Source organism: Thermothelomyces heterothallicus (assembly GCF_042370625.1).
Source record: "Thermothelomyces heterothallicus CBS 202.75 unplaced genomic scaffold P884_scaffold_16, whole genome shotgun sequence".
Taxonomy (NCBI): Eukaryota; Fungi; Ascomycota; class Sordariomycetes; order Sordariales; family Chaetomiaceae; genus Thermothelomyces; species Thermothelomyces heterothallicus.
In genome coordinates, this window is record NW_027192577.1 from 695,534 (window position 1) to 712,896 (window position 17,363).

General features: G+C 58.3%; 7 protein-coding genes across 7 annotated transcripts; 5 read left to right on the plus strand and 2 right to left on the minus strand.

Moving 5' to 3' along the window:
- Window positions 1–493: 493 nt before the first annotated feature.
- On the minus strand, window positions 494–2,478 carry P884DRAFT_246157 (FAD dependent oxidoreductase). Its single transcript, XM_069440455.1, has 2 exons — window positions 1,533–2,478; window positions 494–1,416 (listed from the first exon to the last, which is right to left on the minus strand). Exons 1-2 carry the CDS (start codon window positions 2,131–2,133, stop codon window positions 530–532), a joined length of 1,488 nt encoding a protein of 495 aa, XP_069296475.1. The 5' UTR covers window positions 2,134–2,478; the 3' UTR covers window positions 494–529.
- Window positions 2,479–2,831: 353 nt separating this feature from the next.
- P884DRAFT_261339 (uncharacterized protein) lies at window positions 2,832–5,866 on the plus strand. Its single transcript, XM_069441548.1, has one exon. The coding sequence runs from the start codon at window positions 2,908–2,910 to the stop codon at window positions 5,386–5,388; it is 2,481 nt and encodes an 826-aa protein (XP_069296476.1). The 5' UTR covers window positions 2,832–2,907; the 3' UTR covers window positions 5,389–5,866.
- Window positions 5,867–7,550: 1,684 nt separating this feature from the next.
- P884DRAFT_204009 (uncharacterized protein) lies at window positions 7,551–9,330 on the plus strand (the record flags this gene model as incomplete). Its single annotated transcript, XM_069438541.1, has 2 exons — window positions 7,551–7,582; window positions 7,791–9,330. 2 exons carry the CDS (start codon window positions 7,551–7,553, stop codon window positions 9,328–9,330), a joined length of 1,572 nt encoding a protein of 523 aa, XP_069296477.1.
- A 938-nt stretch (window positions 9,331–10,268) lies between these two features.
- P884DRAFT_203583 (uncharacterized protein) lies at window positions 10,269–11,546 on the plus strand (the record flags this gene model as incomplete). Its single annotated transcript, XM_069438509.1, has 1 exon — window positions 10,269–11,546. The coding sequence occupies one exon, from the start codon at window positions 10,269–10,271 to the stop codon at window positions 11,544–11,546; it is 1,278 nt and encodes a 425-aa protein (XP_069296478.1).
- Window positions 11,547–11,928: 382 nt separating this feature from the next.
- P884DRAFT_226613 (uncharacterized protein) lies at window positions 11,929–13,246 on the plus strand. The gene is made up of 2 exons (XM_069439656.1): window positions 11,929–12,164; window positions 12,466–13,246. The coding sequence occupies exons 1-2, from the start codon at window positions 12,020–12,022 to the stop codon at window positions 13,158–13,160; spliced, it is 840 nt and encodes a 279-aa protein (XP_069296479.1). The 5' UTR covers window positions 11,929–12,019; the 3' UTR covers window positions 13,161–13,246.
- A 132-nt stretch (window positions 13,247–13,378) lies between these two features.
- P884DRAFT_300969 (uncharacterized protein) lies at window positions 13,379–14,547 on the minus strand (the record flags this gene model as incomplete). Its single annotated transcript, XM_069444823.1, has 4 exons — window positions 13,379–13,772; window positions 13,837–13,924; window positions 13,996–14,194; window positions 14,248–14,547. The coding sequence occupies 4 exons, from the start codon at window positions 14,545–14,547 to the stop codon at window positions 13,379–13,381; spliced, it is 981 nt and encodes a 326-aa protein (XP_069296480.1).
- A 1,206-nt stretch (window positions 14,548–15,753) lies between these two features.
- Window positions 15,754–17,173, plus strand: P884DRAFT_203957 (uncharacterized protein; the record flags this gene model as incomplete). Its single annotated transcript, XM_069438534.1, has 4 exons — window positions 15,754–15,906; window positions 15,980–16,172; window positions 16,247–16,379; window positions 16,432–17,173. 4 exons carry the CDS (start codon window positions 15,754–15,756, stop codon window positions 17,171–17,173), a joined length of 1,221 nt encoding a protein of 406 aa, XP_069296481.1.
- Between the last annotated feature and the right edge of the window lie 190 nt (window positions 17,174–17,363).

Genomic DNA, 17,363 nt, shown 5'->3' on the forward strand with positions numbered 1-17,363 from the left:
AGCGATATTCGAGGATTAAAGAAGGGACGGAAAGCAGAGAGAGTTTATTTGAGGGAAAGAAGTCTGCTGATGCATCGTCGGAGGCATGACAAGTTGGCTGCGGCAGCTCACTTTTCCTTGCTCGCTCACGTTCACCTTGGGGTTGATGATTCGGGTGCCCGCACCGCCTCAGTTCGCCGCAGCAGGCGTTTCGCAGAGAGCGAGAGTATCGTCTTCATCCTGAACAGCAGCCCTGGAAACAGGGAATTGCCATCCGGGGTTATGTAGACTCCGGGCAGACAGCTGATGCCGTAAGAGTCGCACTGCTCTGTCGCCTATGCTCCTGGCTCTGAGGCCTCGGGGTCGCTCACAGGGTAGGGTGGGCAAGCTGGCAAGCTTGGGTGTTCTTCAGTCGCGGTTTACGCTGCCATTCGAGCACCAAAAACAAGAGAAATCAGTTATTAATATTGACCCTGGGCCAGCTGGCTGAAATGTGACATGCTCGTAGGCTTACCTGATATCCTTGCTGCACTGTTTCTTTAAAAGACACTCATACCTCCCTCTGAGAATCCTCTGCCAGCGCCTGGTCCAATGTTACCCCGGCCTTACCGCTTCTGCTTCCATCCTCGGTAACGACATTCACAGGCAGTCCAGCCTTAGCCTCGGTCACCTTCCAAGCCCACTTCTCCCGAAACTCGGCCGGACAGTTGCGGGTGATGCAGTCAACAACCTTGTCGCCGATAACGGGCAGGAATTTGAAGGCGTGGCCGCTGTCACCCGTCGCGACAAACAGGCCCCGCCAGTGCGGGTGGTAATCGATCAGAAAGTCACCCGTGGGCGTGTCCGAGTACCAGCACAGGCGTGTTTTGGTGAAAGGGCGGTCGTGCAGGGCGGGCCAGGGGATCATTTCGCGGAGGGCTCGGCGGAGGTCGGCTGCAGCCTCTGCGGGAATAGAGAGCGAGGGGTGAGTCGCAGCCGTTCGGGGGAGGGAGAGAGAAGTTTGGGGAGCAGGAGGTTGACTTGGCGACAGCGGAAGCGGGGGATTGGTGACCGTGGTCGGGTTGATGTAGCCGTAGGCGTGCCGGGCAATCTTGAGGACGCGATCCGTGGGTGGGATGATAAAGAGGCCGGTGGAAAGGTTGAGAATGACGGGCATCTTGGCCAACTTCTCTTGTTCCTCCTCGGTGAGGTCGATGTAGCCAAGCACTTGGCCGGTGGCAACTGCCTGTCCGGCCAGATCAACCAAGCCGCCAGTCCATGCACCAGCCGCCACCACGACGAGATCGGCGGACAGGACACGGCCATCGGAGAGTTTTGCGCCAGTAACGGTGTCCCCGTTCCGCTCCAAGGAAATGACCGTCCCTGGAACAAAGTGAACGCGGCCGGTTTGTTTCACCTGGTCGAACAACCAGTTCATGGACGCAGCAGCGTTCGCCCCTGCCAACATTGTCAGTTGAGTGATCCATGGAGAGGCCTGAGGGCAAAGAGACAGTTTGTTCGAAACAGCCGTTTTGGGGGGGGGGGGGGAGTAGCATATAGGTATGAGTGCTTACAGCCACTGGCGTTGTTGATGTAACCCCATGACCCGGAGCTGCCGCCTGTCCCGAGCGCATCACGGATGGCGTCGGGACTAGGCAACTCACGAATACGGGCGGCGAGCTGGGGGTCTTTGGAGGCCAGAGACAGGACGTTGGCCCAGCTCATGCGGGCATAATCCAATCCTGTCAGCTTGGGTTTCAGACCGTCCTGGCTTGCCGGCGGAGCCGCTGTTGGCGCAGGCGGCGTGTCGTCACCGACCAGGAGGAGCCCAGCCTCATGGTAGCGCCCTTGAGCGCCCAAGTCAGTAGGTTTGTCCTGCTTACGCCACTGAGCTTGTGCCTCGTCAGCCAGCGCTGTGTATGCTGCATCAGCATAGTCCGCCCTGATGATTCGGCTAGTATCAACGCTGGCGGCATCTGAGGAAGGGAACGTGCCCGGCTGAGAAGGATCCGACCGGTCGACGACGGTTATAGAAGTTTGGGCGAAGGCATCACGACGAGCAAGGGCCAGCGCAGTGCTGAGCCCAAAGACGCCGGAGCCAACAATAAGGATTGATGAGGGAGGAAGAAATTGTTGCGCAGAGGGAGGGATGGAGGAGGAAGCAGCAGTAGCCATTTGAGCAACGGAACGGTAATCAAATGTCCGTAATCAAGGCCAAACTCGAAGTCCTGGTGCAGTCCCGGCACTTGCCTAGGGTTCTGGCAACGAGGCACGCATGACTCCATGCGTCTGAATGCTTAAGTACGGGCGGACTGTGGAGACACCGTCGGCTTCGCGCGGGAGAGGGAAGCGGGAGGAGACATCTCGGGTCTCGGCTTCTGGAACCACTAGGGCGGGGTTGAGCAGAGGATGGCCGAGAAGAAGAAAGAAAGAAAGATGATGGATAGTTATTGCCATGTTCCCGAGGAGACGCGCTGACATGGCAATAATCGGGAGAGGAAAACCGTTGGCTTGCCCGACGCAAGATTCCGTCCACCGTTGGTTTGCGGGCTGTTTTACGAAGAGGGCAGGAAAAGTGCTCTAATTCTCAAAGCTCGGGCGTGCTCCGAATTTGAAGCAACTGTTCGAGGGGTCCGTGATGAGCGATGTGCCCCGCTCTCCGACGCACCCGACGCGAGCAGATGACTTGCGTTGTCGGGCCGCCAGGTCTCATACAAGCAGATGAAGCTCAACTGATGGCGGCTGGCAGTGTTTGCTAAGTTATCGATCGCGAGTGGCCATCAGTGTTCTGGTTATGGCAATGTGCACGGACCAAGCCTACTTTCAGGACCAGACAAGGAGCTTCAATCGTTGTAACGCATTCGCTGCACACGGAGGCGCAACAGCACGCCCGCATGATCGGACCGCGACAGGCTGCCATGGGTAGCTGGTGTGCGCCCGCTGCCGAAAATGTCGTCGACCAAGAAAATTGCTGAGTTTCCTGATGTCGAAGCGAAACTCCAAAAGCCGAGCCGACAGTCAGCATTCGAGAAGCAAAAAGCAGAGGCAGAGGCGAAGCGTCGACGAGAGGCCGAGGAGACCGCCGCAGTTTACGAGGACTTCGTTAAGAGCTTTGCCCGTGATGAAGACGACGACTCAGATACCGGAGCACGGCGTTCCTCCTCGAGATTCGGCCGCGGAGCGCCCGAGAGACCACCCTTTGGCGCCAGCGCCCCGTTCGGAGGAGGCGCGGGCAAGAGGCACTTCGGCGTCCCCTCTAGTTCTTCGCTGAAGAGTGGCCCCGGCACTCTGGGTCCTCCGCCATCCTCATTCGCGAAGAAAAGGTCATATGGGGGATTCCAGCGGGACTCGGACGAGGGCCGCGGGAGGCCGGGGCTCCAAGACAAAGACAAAGACAAAGACCCCTGTAGGGAGTCGACCACGCTCCCAGTGTCCAAGGCTTTTGATGCTAGCGACGATGAGGAAGACGCCGCGACAGGCGATCGAGCCGAAGAAAAGGCTGCATCGAAACCGACACTGCGTCTGGCCAACTTACCGCCCGGGACCTCGCCTGCCGTGATCAAGGCGCTCATCCCAGCAAGCCTGACAGTCGAGAACGTCAAGATCGTGCCGCCTTCCGGCCCTAACGGAACCGAGCGGAAGTCTATTGCCGCCATTGTCACCTTGTCTAAGGAGACCCCGGCAACCGAGATTGATAATGCTGTGAGCGCGTTGCAAAACCGCTACCTTGGATTTGGTTACTTCCTGACTCTGCATCGACACCTCTCCTCTGCCGCCATCTCCTCTGGCCTGACGGCGCTATCTTCGTCAACAACCGTCTCCCACCCCTTTGGCGCGAAGAGGGTAGAGGAGGGCCCGCACAGGCCTGCTCACCAATCGATGGGCCATGGCCGGGCATACGCACCTCCATCATCATATGGTCCTTCCTTGGGCGGTCCTCTCAACAGGTCCGGAATCCTCCACGTCCCAGTCCGCGCGCCACGAGACATCAAGCAGCTACGCATGATCCACAAGGTCATAGAGTCCGTTCTGGAACACGGCCCCGAGTTTGAAGCTCTCCTCATGTCCCGCCCAGATGTCCAGCGAGACGAGAAATGGGCATGGATATGGGATGCTCGCAGCGAGGGTGGCGTCTGGTATCGCTGGAAGTTGTGGGAGGTTGTGACTGGTGGACAATCGGCCAGAGGCAAGCTGGAGTACATCCCTCTCTTTGAGGACAGCCATGCATGGAAGAAGCCCAAACGGCGGCTACCGTACGAATACGCTACAGATATCGACGAGTTTGTCTCCGACTCGGACTACGACTCCTCGGAAGACGACGAGTTTGAGGACGAGCAGGCTCGGCAAGGCGACGGCGCGGATCAAGAAGACACGTTCCTTACTCCAATCGACAAAGCCAAGCTGGCACATCTACTAGGCCGATTACCGACGACACTGTCCAAGGTTCGAAAAGGGGATATTGCCAGAGTTGCGGCGTTTGCCATTACACATGCCAGCCGCGGTGCTGACGAAATCGTGGACATGATCGTCTCGAACGTTGAGCATCCTTTCGCGTACACGGCAGCAAATCCGGATTACAAGCAAAGGATGAAGGAGAGAGATAGCAAAGAGGAGGGATCCCGGGACACGTCGGCGGCGCCAGAGGATAAAACCATGTCCGATGCGCCCGATATGAGTGCAGCTCGGCTGCTGGGGCTCTACGTCATCAGCGATATCCTCTCCTCTTCCTCCACCAGTGGTATCCGCCATGCCTGGCGCTATCGGCAGCTGTTCGAGGCTGCACTCCGACGACGCAAAATCTTTGAAATGCTAGGCTCAATGGCGGAAAAGCTGAACTGGGGCCGCCTGCGCGCCGAGAAGTGGAAACGCAGCATCGGGCTCGTTCTTAATCTCTGGGAGGGCTGGTGTGTGTTCCCGGTAGAGTCGCACGAGGCGTTTGTCAGCAGTTTCGAAAACCCCCCTGCCTTGAAAAAGGAGGCCGACGGAGCCGATACAGAGCGCACGGCTGGCCGGTGGAAGACGGTAGATGGTGCATCCGCAGATGGGAGCAGCGGGGGCGGCTTCTTGCCAGTGTCGACAAAACCGGCCGCTGACCAGGAGCCGGCGGACGATTACGCCGAGGACATCCTGTACATGGAAGAGGGCGATGAAGGGTTGGATTCCGTCCGCCTACAGTACTCGGCATCCCTGGACGACGCCTTCTCTGATCTTGATCTCGACGGTGAGCCAGACGACACCTTGGGGGCTGCATCTAAGGACGGGGATGTCACGATGGAGAACTCGACAGAAACACCGGCACCAATGTCAACGAAGCAGGAGGGCATATCCATCGGCGGCCTTCAGTTTTCGGCATCGAATCCGGCCCCCGGCAAGAAGCGAATGCGTGCTATGGACATGTTTGCCGATGCCAACTCGGACGGTGTGACTTAGGACGGCCCGCGGAGTTAAAACCCCAGCTGCCCAACAGTGCCGCTCGGCGTTGACCGTCGAACCGGCTACCTTTCCGAGTCTAGGAAGCAAGTATGAGGGGAGCGAATGAGTTCGCAATGTCACCCACCCCTCAACCAGAATGCCATGCCGAGCAGCTGCATGGTTACCAGGACGTGGCCCGGTCGCAGCGATCCAAGGGACTGGGGCGGGAGATGCTACCTCACCATGGGACTTTCGGCACGCTCCCCTACTCCGAGCTGTGCCCGTCACTGGCCGCTATACCGCCATGGCTCGGACGTGGAGGTTTGACATGACCAGCGAATACATGGATTGCACATGGTTCAGCAAATACCCTAACTTTGTGAAATCCTATCCGTGTTGTCAGGGATTTCATATAACATCCTTCCAATTAGTAGCCGAGAGTGCTCGGATCTAAGAAGTACCAGCACCCAAAAATACAAGCCATGACAGTCTAGAGATTGCAAAGTGCTGGCCGGCATCATGGTCGGTTTTTTTTTTTTTTTTTTTTTTTTTTTTTTTTTTTTTTTTTTTTTTTTTTTTTTTTTTGGTGTAAATTCCAGCAAAGACGCCAGTTCGTCAGTTTTGCGGGGTGGTGCTTCGAATATATTCCCAATCCGGGCAACAAGGCGATATAGTATCTCACAGACGCTGGATTCGAGGGGAACATTATGGGAGTGGTATATACACATACACTAAGAAGTGGAAGAGTGCTTGGGAGAAACCCCATGCGACGATTAACGCTGTTAAGGATACCAAGGACATCAAAGTACCCACCAAACGGGAGCTCAGGTACAACGGAGTATTATGTGGTGTAAGTCTGGACGGATCACATTATACATCCAGGTAGGCAGTCGCGCAGTGCGCTTTCTAAGCTGACATCCCGCGCCGCTCGCAACCAAGGATAACAAGGGAGCTCAGCGGTTTTCTTGTAACTAGCATGCCCCTCCAGCCAATGGAAACTTGCTCAGTTTTCCCGACCCCCCAAACGCCACGCCCCACCTTCCTATGCAGAAGGAAAGTGCCCTTGACCCTGGAGTCGAAGCAACACACACCACACCACACACGGCAAGCCTGGAAAGGGCTCTGGTACATCGCGCTGGCTCACATCGTCTCACAAATCATCCCCTCGGAGGCTGGGAAAGGCAGCTCGCCAGCAAGTTTGCCCGTCTCGCTCAAGTCCAGTCTGGGTCCCCAGTTCTCAGTCGCCCAGGAACTCCGTCTCCACCCCGCGCCTCTTCCTGAAAAGACGAGCTGTGACACAGCCAACGATTGTTGCGGCTCACCCGTCGCCATTGGGAAGTCGTTTTCCTCAAAACCTTCCGTCAGTGAAACATTGACCGGACTTGAGGTGTCGTTGCCTAGTTGGCATCTCGCGCCGTGTTTTTGTTCCGACTCGCGTTCCACAAACACCAGGACTCCTCCGTTCGCCTTTTCTTGTCCGCCAACCGTCATTCTGGTTCCTGGGTAGAAAACTTGAGCTCGGCCGTCATTGCACAAGCTCGTCTTCTTTCTCCGGCGCTCACGACTCTTTCGAATCCTCACCTCCGCTTACTCGCAGGCGGCCGGCGGTTGTTCCGGGCTGACCATCTGAAGGACTGCTGGTACAGTCTGGGGTTTTTTGAACGGACGAGGGTTGTCCCGTCAATTGAGGAGTTGGCCAACGCGGCAGGTAGACTAGAGATTAATCCGCCTCCCGGTTATTCTATCAACCTACCATCGGCGATCTGCGGCTCTCAGATCCGAAAGCTCTGCCTTTCTAAGAAGGCTTCTGAGAGTGTCTTACTTTAGCCCCTCTCCGCTATCGAGGCTCAGACGACGGGAGATCTTCAGCTTCAAAACGCCGCGCGGGGCTGAATGCACGGCATATCCGGAAACTTGCTCAACAACTTGCTCACTCATCCGGTCTCGGCCAACACATACTCGATCAACGGAGATCGTGTTGGTGCTTTGCTTCAATCCGGCGCACCAGACACACGTGTTTCGCTCCCGGTTAGAAGACCCGCGGTGTCAACCGGCCTCCCTGCACCTACGCGAGACCCGGCCCACGGTCCGGACCCCGGAGGGACCTCCGACACAGAGCAGGATATCCTCATACGTTACCGGCAGATGCCGAGCGAGGCACTGCCTCTTCGTCGTTTAAGATGCCCATCATCAACGGCCAGAAGATGGCCTGGTAAGTTCCCCCCCACCCCCCACCCCCCAAACCGCAAACCTATCTCGTTTTTCTTGTCTCGTCTGTCAACAAAGTCCTTGTTTGCTCCTCTCTGTCTCTTTTCTGTCCGCACTGGTGGTCGCACTGGTGGTCTGTGATTGCGACTGTGGTTCGGATGGCAAAGTCACATAGCTGCGGCGTGACACCGGCTAACTGGTCAACACTACAGCGCGCCATGTATTCGCGGGCACCGCTCTACGAAATGCAATCATTTCTACGACCGAGTCATGATCCCGGTCCGAAAACCAGGCCGGCCCCTTAGTACCTGTCCATGCCCTCCTGGGCGGCCCTGCGCCTGCGGAGGGTTACGAGTCGCGATCCCCAAGAAGCAGAAGTGCGGGTGCCCTACCGAAGCCGAAAAGGAGGCCGAGAATCGTCAGAAGGAACACTCTCAAGTCGAGCCTCCGATGTCCCCATCACGACCTTCTTTCCGCGTGGGAAAGCCCGGCGGCGGCAAAGGCAACAGCCGGAAGCAGTCCTTTGATCTTGCGAATTTGGAGAGAATGGACCCGGCATCAATCAATCTGATTTCCGCTGCAAGCCGCAGTGGCATCACTAACGGAACCCCGAACCGGGTAGCAACGACAGGCAGCCCTGGTCTTCAGGGTTCGCAGGCCGACCCAGTTCCGGTTGGGTCGAGGATGGGAATGATGGCCACCGGTTCGGGCAGCACATTTGCAACCCCGCAAAACCACAGCTTCGTGTCACCAGTTCCCTACGACGGCATGGGCATTCAATACCCGCAACCCGATCGGCTTCAGCACGGTGTCAAACCGGAGGACGGCCTGTACTCGAGTCCAAATGGAACTTTTATGACGGCGATCCCACCATCACCCTTCCCAAACGGCAGCCATCCATCCCCGCCTCTTGGCAATCCAGGACAGCCGGTGACGGCGACCCCAAAGAACAATGATGTCACGTCTGGCGCTGGTCGCTGTTGTGGTAGCAAAGCAAAGAAACCGGACCCGGCCGCGGACAGTGGCCCGGCGTCCCAGCAGGGATATGGGCAGCAGCCCTACGTGCCACAGCATCAGGCGTCATCTGGGATCAGCAGTTGCTGTGCGAGCAAGACACAGGGACATGCTCCGACGGCCAGCGGTACTCCAGCTACGCTTCCCGTCTATGACCAATCGTATATGCCGCAGTTCCAGTACCCTACTGTCTTTAGGTATCCTGGCGACTACGGTTCTTGGCAGCACCCGATCGACCCGATCATCTGGCAGCAGGTCATGTCGCAGACCAACCTTGCGATGAGCACGCCGATGGCGTCGGCCCCGGACGGGACCACGAACGGAACCGCGAGCGGGACGGGAAACGGGGACTCGACTGATGACTGGACAAGCCACCAGTGCGGCTGCGGCGAGGGTTGCCAGTGCGTCGGCTGCCTAGCGCACCCATTCAATGCCCAGATGTTCCAATACGTCAACAACGCGTACAGCGGTAGCAACGGGAGCAGCCCGCGCGAGCCGACAACAGGAGGGCAGGGACAAGCCACGGCGGCCAATGGGCAAGACTCGCCGGCAGAAGCGGCCACTCCGGCAGTGAGCGAGGGTTCGCCCTCCCGAGAAGAGCAATCGCTGTCGACGATGGACTACTTCTTTGTCAACCTGCCGATTTCGGGGCTCTGCGGTGGGCAACTCGAGTCTTGTCCGTGCGGAGACAGCTGTGACTGCCCTGGGTGCTTGGTTCATAAGATCTCGCTGAATTAAGGAGGCATAGATGTTGGCGATGGGGATAGAAGGTTTCTGCGAGCTTGGGAATGGCGCGGGCAAGGCTGATGATGACAGCTTATGTATTCAACAACAGTCTTTCCATTCTCTCTCTCTCTCTCTCTCTCTCTCCCCTTCTCTAAGTAGGGCGGTAGCGCCATGACATTGTATTTGTTAGGATACCCCATGTTGCGAGGTGGCGTTGTGCTGACAGAATACCTACGGAGTATGTTCTTTACCATCAGATAGCTCTCACGGGTTTGTCGTGAGCACCGTGACGGATTGAATGTAAGTCGTGGTTGGAACGTTGGAAGAGATCCTCCACGGCGTATGTACTGTTATGTGCAAAATACATGCATGCAGTACGGATTAATTCATATACCACCTAGGATCACGGTTATGTTAGTGCTTGCATCCCCAGAGCCCAGACCACTGTGCGGCTAAAACAAGGGTCGGGAGACGGAGGGATCCACGCCTAGTTATTGCATGCACAGATTACTCCGTAGTTAGTTACACTAGGATCTTCCATTTGTTAACAAGCAGTGCCCCACAGCACCTGGTCTCGCAATTGTCTCGCACTGGCCAGAGCCTGCCCTTGGAACCACATTCCAAACATATTAGGTTCATCGTAAACAAGAAGTTGCAACTCGGCTTGCACTTCTTATTCCTGGTCGGCTGTTTTCGGGCGACTTTGACGACTTTACGACAAAGTCGCCGGATTTTGATGACACGTAAGACAAGGGTCAGGCCGCCACAGACTCTGGCGCCCTCGAGACAGGAACACAATTGGAGCCTCGGGACCGCGTGAGCACACGCAGCCACTCGAGGAGGGGCCACTCAAGAAGGGTTAGGGGATGGGACGAGACCGAGACCCGGATTCCCGGCCGCCTTCTCCGCACAGCGGCAGGAATGAGAGGGATCCAGAGAGGAGCAGCAGCATGAGTGAAGAGGCGAGGAACCGTGACCGTGAACGGGCTGCGAAACGACGGCGGGTCGAACACGAGGGACAGCGGGAGCACGAGAGGCACGAGAGGCACGAGAGGCACGAGAGGTCATGCACGCCCAGCGAAGAAGGAGAGAGGGGCAGGTCATCCACGCCTCGGCGTCACCATGACCATGACCATCACCGTCACCATCACCATCGCCACCATTCCCGAAACGGTCATTCACATCGACATCGGCATCGCCATCACTCATCAAGGCGGCACCTGGCAGACCCTGCCGCCGCCCCCAAGGAGCTGCCTTTTGGCGCTCGCCAACTCTCCCGCGGCGACCTGGCCACGTTCCGACCCCTGTTCGCGTACTACCTTGATTTGCAGAAGCAGCTAGACATCGACTCGCTCGGCGAGATCGAGCTCCGCGGCCGCTGGAAGAGCTTCAAGGGCAAGTGGAACAGAGGAGAGCTCGCGGAAGGGTGGTACGACCCCGACATCTTCCAGAAAGCAATTTCGTACTACGCGTACGAGTCTCCGCCCCCTCCGGACTCGCCGCCGTCACGCTCCCGCTCTCCTCCCGATGCCGCCGCCGAGGACGACGGCCGGAACACAAGCCAGGACTTCGCCGACTCGGACGACGAAGATGCCTACGTGCCGCCCCCACCCCCACCTCCTGGCCAAGAACGCTCCTCCTCCTTGTCCCACCACCGACACCGCCCACCAGCATCATCATCATCATCATCATCATCATCACCAGCAGCAGCAGCAGCAGCAGGAGCAGCCTCCTCATCCGGGACGAAGCCCCCAGGCCCCTCGATCCCAACCCGGACCGACCTCTCCCTCCGCGACGAGGCCATCGCGGCCGAGCGCGAGTCCGCCCTGGCAGCCGACCGGCTCGCCCGCCGCGCCCGCCGGAAGGAGGAGAAGGCGCTGCTGGACGAGGCGCTCCCGCGCGCGGACGCGGGCACGCGGGAGCGGCGGCTCGAGAAGAAGAGGGAGCTCAACGAGAAGCTCCGGGGGTTCCGGGAGCGGTCGCCGGGCGGCGCGGCCGAGGTCGGCGAGGGCGAGCTGATGGGCGGGGCCGGGGACGCGGCGGAGGAGTACCGCGCCATCGTCCGGCAGCGGGAGGAGCGCCGGCGGGAGCGCCTCAGCCGGCGGGAGGAGATGGAGCGGGCCCGGCGAGCCGAGAGGGAGGAGCGCCTGCGGCAGTACCGCGAGCGCGAGGAGCGCGTCGTCGCGGGGCTCAGGGAGCTGGCCAGGCAGAGGTTTGGGGTTCCATGATGGGGAGAGAGCGGGGTGCGTGTGTGTGTGTGCGTGTGTGTTGGTGTGTCTTCTTATGATGGGGATGGGCTTGGAATCATGTGCGAAAAGAGAGAAGATCCTACGGCTGACATTCCGAAGGCAAGAAAAGAGTTGAATACATGCCACAAGTCGCTGGCAAATTTCATGGCGCTTCATGCCCGTTGTGTTGGGTTAATTTTTTTTTTTTTTATTGTCCCATGTGAGACCTAATTCAATCGATCAAAGTCAGAAATGGCGGTTACAAACTGATGAAAACTGACGAGATTCCCTTCAAATTTTCGGTTCCACTTCAGCCCAAGCTCACATCTCGTTTCAACTCACCCAAACCTTCCTTACCCCACAAGAAATTGTTCTTCTCACTTATAGCTCGACACTCGTTTCAAGCAAGAGAATTTGTGGGAAGTCGGTCAGCAAAAGCAGAAGAGGTCCCACGGATAACCAGATCACCGATAATGGCCTCGACCGATGACGACGTCGACACAATCGATACCAACCTCTTCCAAGAACCCGACGGTTACTACCCTCCCACTCCGCCGCCAACAACCCAAACATACACCACCGCCAACGGCGATGTTATCACCCTTCACTTAGTAGGCCGTATGTTGAGCAAGCTGGAGGGAGAAAATGAGAGATCCCGCTCAAACCCCCCCCCCCAACCCCCTTTTCTTTCCCCCTCCCATCACACTCCGTTCCTCCTCTGTAATTTCTCCCCCTTCTTTCCCTCCCTCACACCTTCTCTCTCTTCTCACACACACACACACACACACACATATATATATATATATATACATCTATATATGTACACCGTTTCTTTATTTCCCAATATACACTTGACTCACCGACCATCCACGCGCCTTCAAGCCCGGTAAAAAAAAAAATAATAATAATAAAATTGCAGAATCCCCCACGGAGGCGCACCACCTGTGGAACGGCGCGCGCGTCGTGGCCGCCCACTTCGAGGCCAACCCGTGGCTGGTGCGCGGGCGCACCGTGCTGGAGCTGGGCGCGGGCGCGGCGCTCCCGAGCCTGGTGGCGGCGGCGCTGGGGGCGCGCCGCGTCGTCGCGACCGACTTCCCCGACCCGGACCTCCTCGAGACCATCTGGCGCAACGTGCGCGGCTGCGACCTGATCCCCGGCGTGCGCGAGGGGAAGGAGGAGGAGGAGGACCTGAGCATCGCGGTGGAGGGCCTCGTCTGGGGCGCGGACCCGACCAAGGTGCTGGCCCACCTGGGCGAGGGCGACGAGGAGCGGGAGCGGGAGCGGGGGTTCGACGTCCTGGTCCTGGCCGACCTGCTGTTCCGGCACTCGGAGCACGGCAACATGCTGCGCACCGTGAAGCAGACGCTCAAGAAGGCGAGGGAGAGCAGGGCGCTCGTCGTGTTTACGAGCTACAGGCCGTGGCTGCGCCACAAGGACCTGGCCTTCTTCGATCTCGCCCGGGAGCAGGGCTTCGTGGTGGAGAAGGTGCTGGAGAAGAAGATGGATCGGCCGCTGTTTGAAGAGGATCCCGGTGATAAAGAGGTGCTCAAGACCGTGACCGGTTGGGAGCTGAGGTGGCCCGAGCATGTTTGCGCGGCGGAGGCCGGGAGATGAGCAGGAGGATGGATATACATACATATATATATATATCCCGTGTGTGACGAACAAGAAGGGCACTGGGAGGGAGGCCAAAAAAAAGGAAAAGGGGATAAGAAAATTACTATTAGGTGCAGCTAGAACGGCTTGGGTATCACACAGAGACGCTTCCAAACATATTTCCAAACAGTCGTAGGCCCTCAAACGATCCCTCCATCCCCGCGGAGACCATCAGCTCAGATCGCCGCATTATGCAGACTGGGTGGCCTGCTTGAATACACCGGTGGTTGCTCAGGGGCACGCCATCCGTCCGACACCAGGTACCCGTATCTTTCGATACCGAGAGACGAGGTCGTCTCCATCGACGACCGGCCTCTTGAGCTCTGTGTAGACACACGCACTGCGTAGTCTTGGTTATCTGGGGACGTCTCGGTGACAATGGCGGAGTGGTAAGAGGGCGGTGGCGAGTGTTCACGATGGGGGGTTGCTGGACGGCTCGGCTCTTCGCGCGAGGGGCGCTGGGTAACCCCCTGTTCGATATCACTGGGGGGCTCAACCTTTGCATGCGCTGCGGGAAGAGACCGCTTTGCACGCCAGCCGGTGGCGATGGCGGTCACGAGATGCGAGACGCTACACGGCATCATGAGCCAAGGGGTTCAAGATGAGGGTGCCAAGGAGGAGTCTGAACACGCACATGACGAGGCCGCCAAACCCGAAGACCAGATCAAGTGATTTACAGGCAGTCCGGCTGCGTGAGTTGAACACATTCCGCAGGTCAAAGTCTACTGGGTACAAACCCCGTATTAGCGGGACGAACTAGTTGGTGAACGGACATTACGCTGGCGCAACATACCGCCTCCCTGTAGAGGGCCATGACAATATTCCTCGTGGGTGGAGTCGAGCATGACTAGAGTGTTGAGCAAGGCCATCAGAGCCCACCCGTCGCCGAACACGGTAGCCAGGCTGGTGAAGGGCCGCCTCGTCGCCCGCAAGAGCCGCAGCAGCCACGGGACGACGAGGGCACCGGCGTGGTACATCAAGGTTACGGACGCCTCGAGTGAGTTAGACATGTGCTGCTTCGTGTCGCATCATGGTTCCGCCGTACCTGCATCCGAAGCCAGCGCAGCAGCCGCCAGGAATTTCGCCTTTGGTCCGGCGAACGCTGCCACGGGCTGTCATCCCAAAAGTAGCTCGACCACTGCAGATGATGGAGCGAGACATACAAGCCGGCAAAATAAGCGAACTGGAGGAACCTGATGAAGGTCAAGAAGACAGCAGACCAGTCCCGTTGCCGCCGGACGCTATCGGGCTTCTCGCTGGTGGTGTCGCCGTCGCACACCACCCCGCCGGCGTTGTGCCTCTCGGGGCCTGGATGAAGCCTGTGGAAGAGGCTACATCTGCGCATTTTCGACGGAATATGTTGCCCGTAGTTTGCAAATACCAGGCAATACAAACCTGGATCGAGATTGGGCAGGACAAAAAAAGGGCGGCGCTTAAGACAGCCTGGCACCACCAAGCAGTCGAAGCCGGCTTTGTTGAGTCTCAGTGTGAGGGGGAACAGATAGCCAGTTGAAACTTGAGAATGAGTCGCAGCACGGAGAGCTTCTCAGCCGTTCCTGCCAAATTGTCCACCTTGCCACAGTAGCCCTAGGCAAGCGACCAATCACTCGATGGAATGTCTTCTACGGAGCATGTGTAGACTCATCTCGAGGCAGGAGGACCCAAAGGGGCTGTGCCTCTGGGCCACCGCCCAATTGCAGAGCAAAGACCTCGCTGGATTGCCCGGCAAGTACCGATGACGCGTCCTTCGTGTCCATTGGCGGCAGGTGGAGCAGGGCTAGCAAGCCAGCAAAGTGCGGTCTTTCCCTTTCGAGTACTACGATGGGCCCTGTACGGATTAGCACCCCGGAAAGAAGGCGCTGATGGGCGAGTTTCTGAAACGCGGTTTCCTTGCCCGTTTCGTTTCCGTGCTTTTCTGTCTTGACAAGGCTCGATTGCGATTACTGAGTAGATATCTAGAGTGCCAAGGAAGTGAAAGTTGCTGGCGCCTACCCGGATGGCACGGTAACTGTTGTGCTGCGGCTGCAAGTCTTCGGCGTTCCCCAGGCGCTTCACCACGCGGCGCAAGCCCCACTTATCACCGTGCTCCGGATGGTCCGTTTGGCGGGAAACCGCTCCAAGACCATCGGGTTAGGCCCGCGCTCTCCGTACCATGTATGTACATACTGTAACTATGTACAGTACATAACTCCAGCGCTGGTGTGCAGAGTAAGCGATCGCGCCCGCGCCGGGGGGGCACAGGGAACACAGCCCCAATCTCCCCTCTCGCATTCTCTCACTAAGGTATCCTCTCAGCTGTGCGCAAAAGGGGAAATGCAAGGCTACCCACCCCTCGAGGTGCTCAGTCCAGCGAATGCTCACTCGGCGACTGTTCCTGGTTCTTCCTCAGGAGGCAATTTTAATCCTGTGGCCTTCGGCGTTCTGCGCAAAGTTCGTGCATGGTTGATTGAACCGGCGTCAGTCACCCGCCGTCAATAACAGCGGCCATACCTTTCCTCGCGCCTCCTTCCGAGTGGAAGCGAGCGACAAACGCCGCCAGACAAAGCCAAAAATGGGGTGGAACCTTGCGGCATGGCTAGTACTCGGCCGCACCGCGCAGTTGTTGGGCTCGCTGGTCTCGGTCGTTTCACACGGCTACTTTACCGTCCGGCTTAAGGACTCGAGACACGGTCTGTCGAAAGAGACCACGGTGCTCGAGTTGCTGGTATGCGCTCCCCCTCCAAAGTTCGAGTTCTTCGGCACGCGCCGCGGCCGGGCAATTGACTCGAGTGACATAGGCCTGTCTCCTCCTCGGCTACTCGATCCTGGCGCTCATAATCCAGCAAGCAAGCCGGCGATCCCAGAAGACGCGCTGGTTGAAAGCCTTCGTCGTCTGCGACGTCTTGTTGGTCGCCGTGTTGCTCGGCATCATCAATGTTTTGGCCCGCGGCGGGCTGCCCATCGACTGCGCTGGCTTGACGCGGGAACACCGTCAGTAGATCCTTCAACCCCCCATGATCCTCTGCTCAAGACAGTCACTTACACACGTTTCCTCACGTTTCCAGTCGACCCGGATGTGGTCCCCTTGCCCGGCTTCACTACCATTGGCTTCAGCGACGAGGGCCCCGGCCAACGAGGCGAGCTCGACAAGTTCTGCGGGTTCGCCCAGCCGTACTACGTGATTGCGAACATCCTCGTGTCCGTTTGCTCCCTCTTCTCCTTTGGCCAATGCTTCGCTAACCACCCGTAGCTTCACGTACATATTCACTATCACAGCGACCATGCTTCACGTCCTGCAATCCAAGTACACGAAAAACACAAAGGTCGGGGAGCTGCTCGAGTCCCTCGAGCGGGCCGATGGCGTCCGACTCAAACTCGTCGACTCCCCGTCGCCGCCTGAGGAGTCGCATTGCCTAGATCCTCCCCCGCCACCCCCCAGCGAGGGTATCATCACGCGCACCACATCCCTCCGCAGCAACTTCACAACTTCAACAACCTCCGCAACACCCTCGCACACCGGCGCTTCCGGGGTCCCCCCGATCCCGCGCCGCCCGATCGGCCAACCACCAGCACTGCCTAGGCGGCCCGTCCCATCGACGTCCCTGGTCTCACCCTCCCGCGCGGCAAACAACCCCGGAGCGGGACTCGCGCCTCCTCCCTTGGGCGATGACGAGAATGCCGAGGCAGCCCTTGTTACAGACGGTATGAGACATCCACCGCGGGCCCAACATCATCACCAGCGCAGCCTGTCGAGAGATCCCCCCAGCCAACCGGCCGCGTTTCCGCGAATGCCAATGCTCTCGGAAGAGGACCAGTCTGCGGACGCGGCGCTTGTTTCGGACGGTATGCGGCCCAGCGACCCCGCCCTCCCGCCATATCAGCCGGGCAACAGGCGCATGTCGGGGCACAGCGGGGACAATGAGATGCGCTTGAGCGGGTACGTCAAGGGGCAGACACGGGCGCAGAACATGAAGGATTCGGGAGGGTATTGATTGCCGCTCGATAATTGATGCTCACCTGAAAGAACAGGGGCCAGGGCCCGGTCTCGTTGATGTTGGGTCAGTCGTGGGGGTGGCGTCATGATACCAAATGAATTGTCTCACTGCATGCATCATCCGGAGTTTGGGGGGTCATTCTGGGGCTTTAGGAGGTATGGGCGGATCAGGCTTCAATGGACTTCGG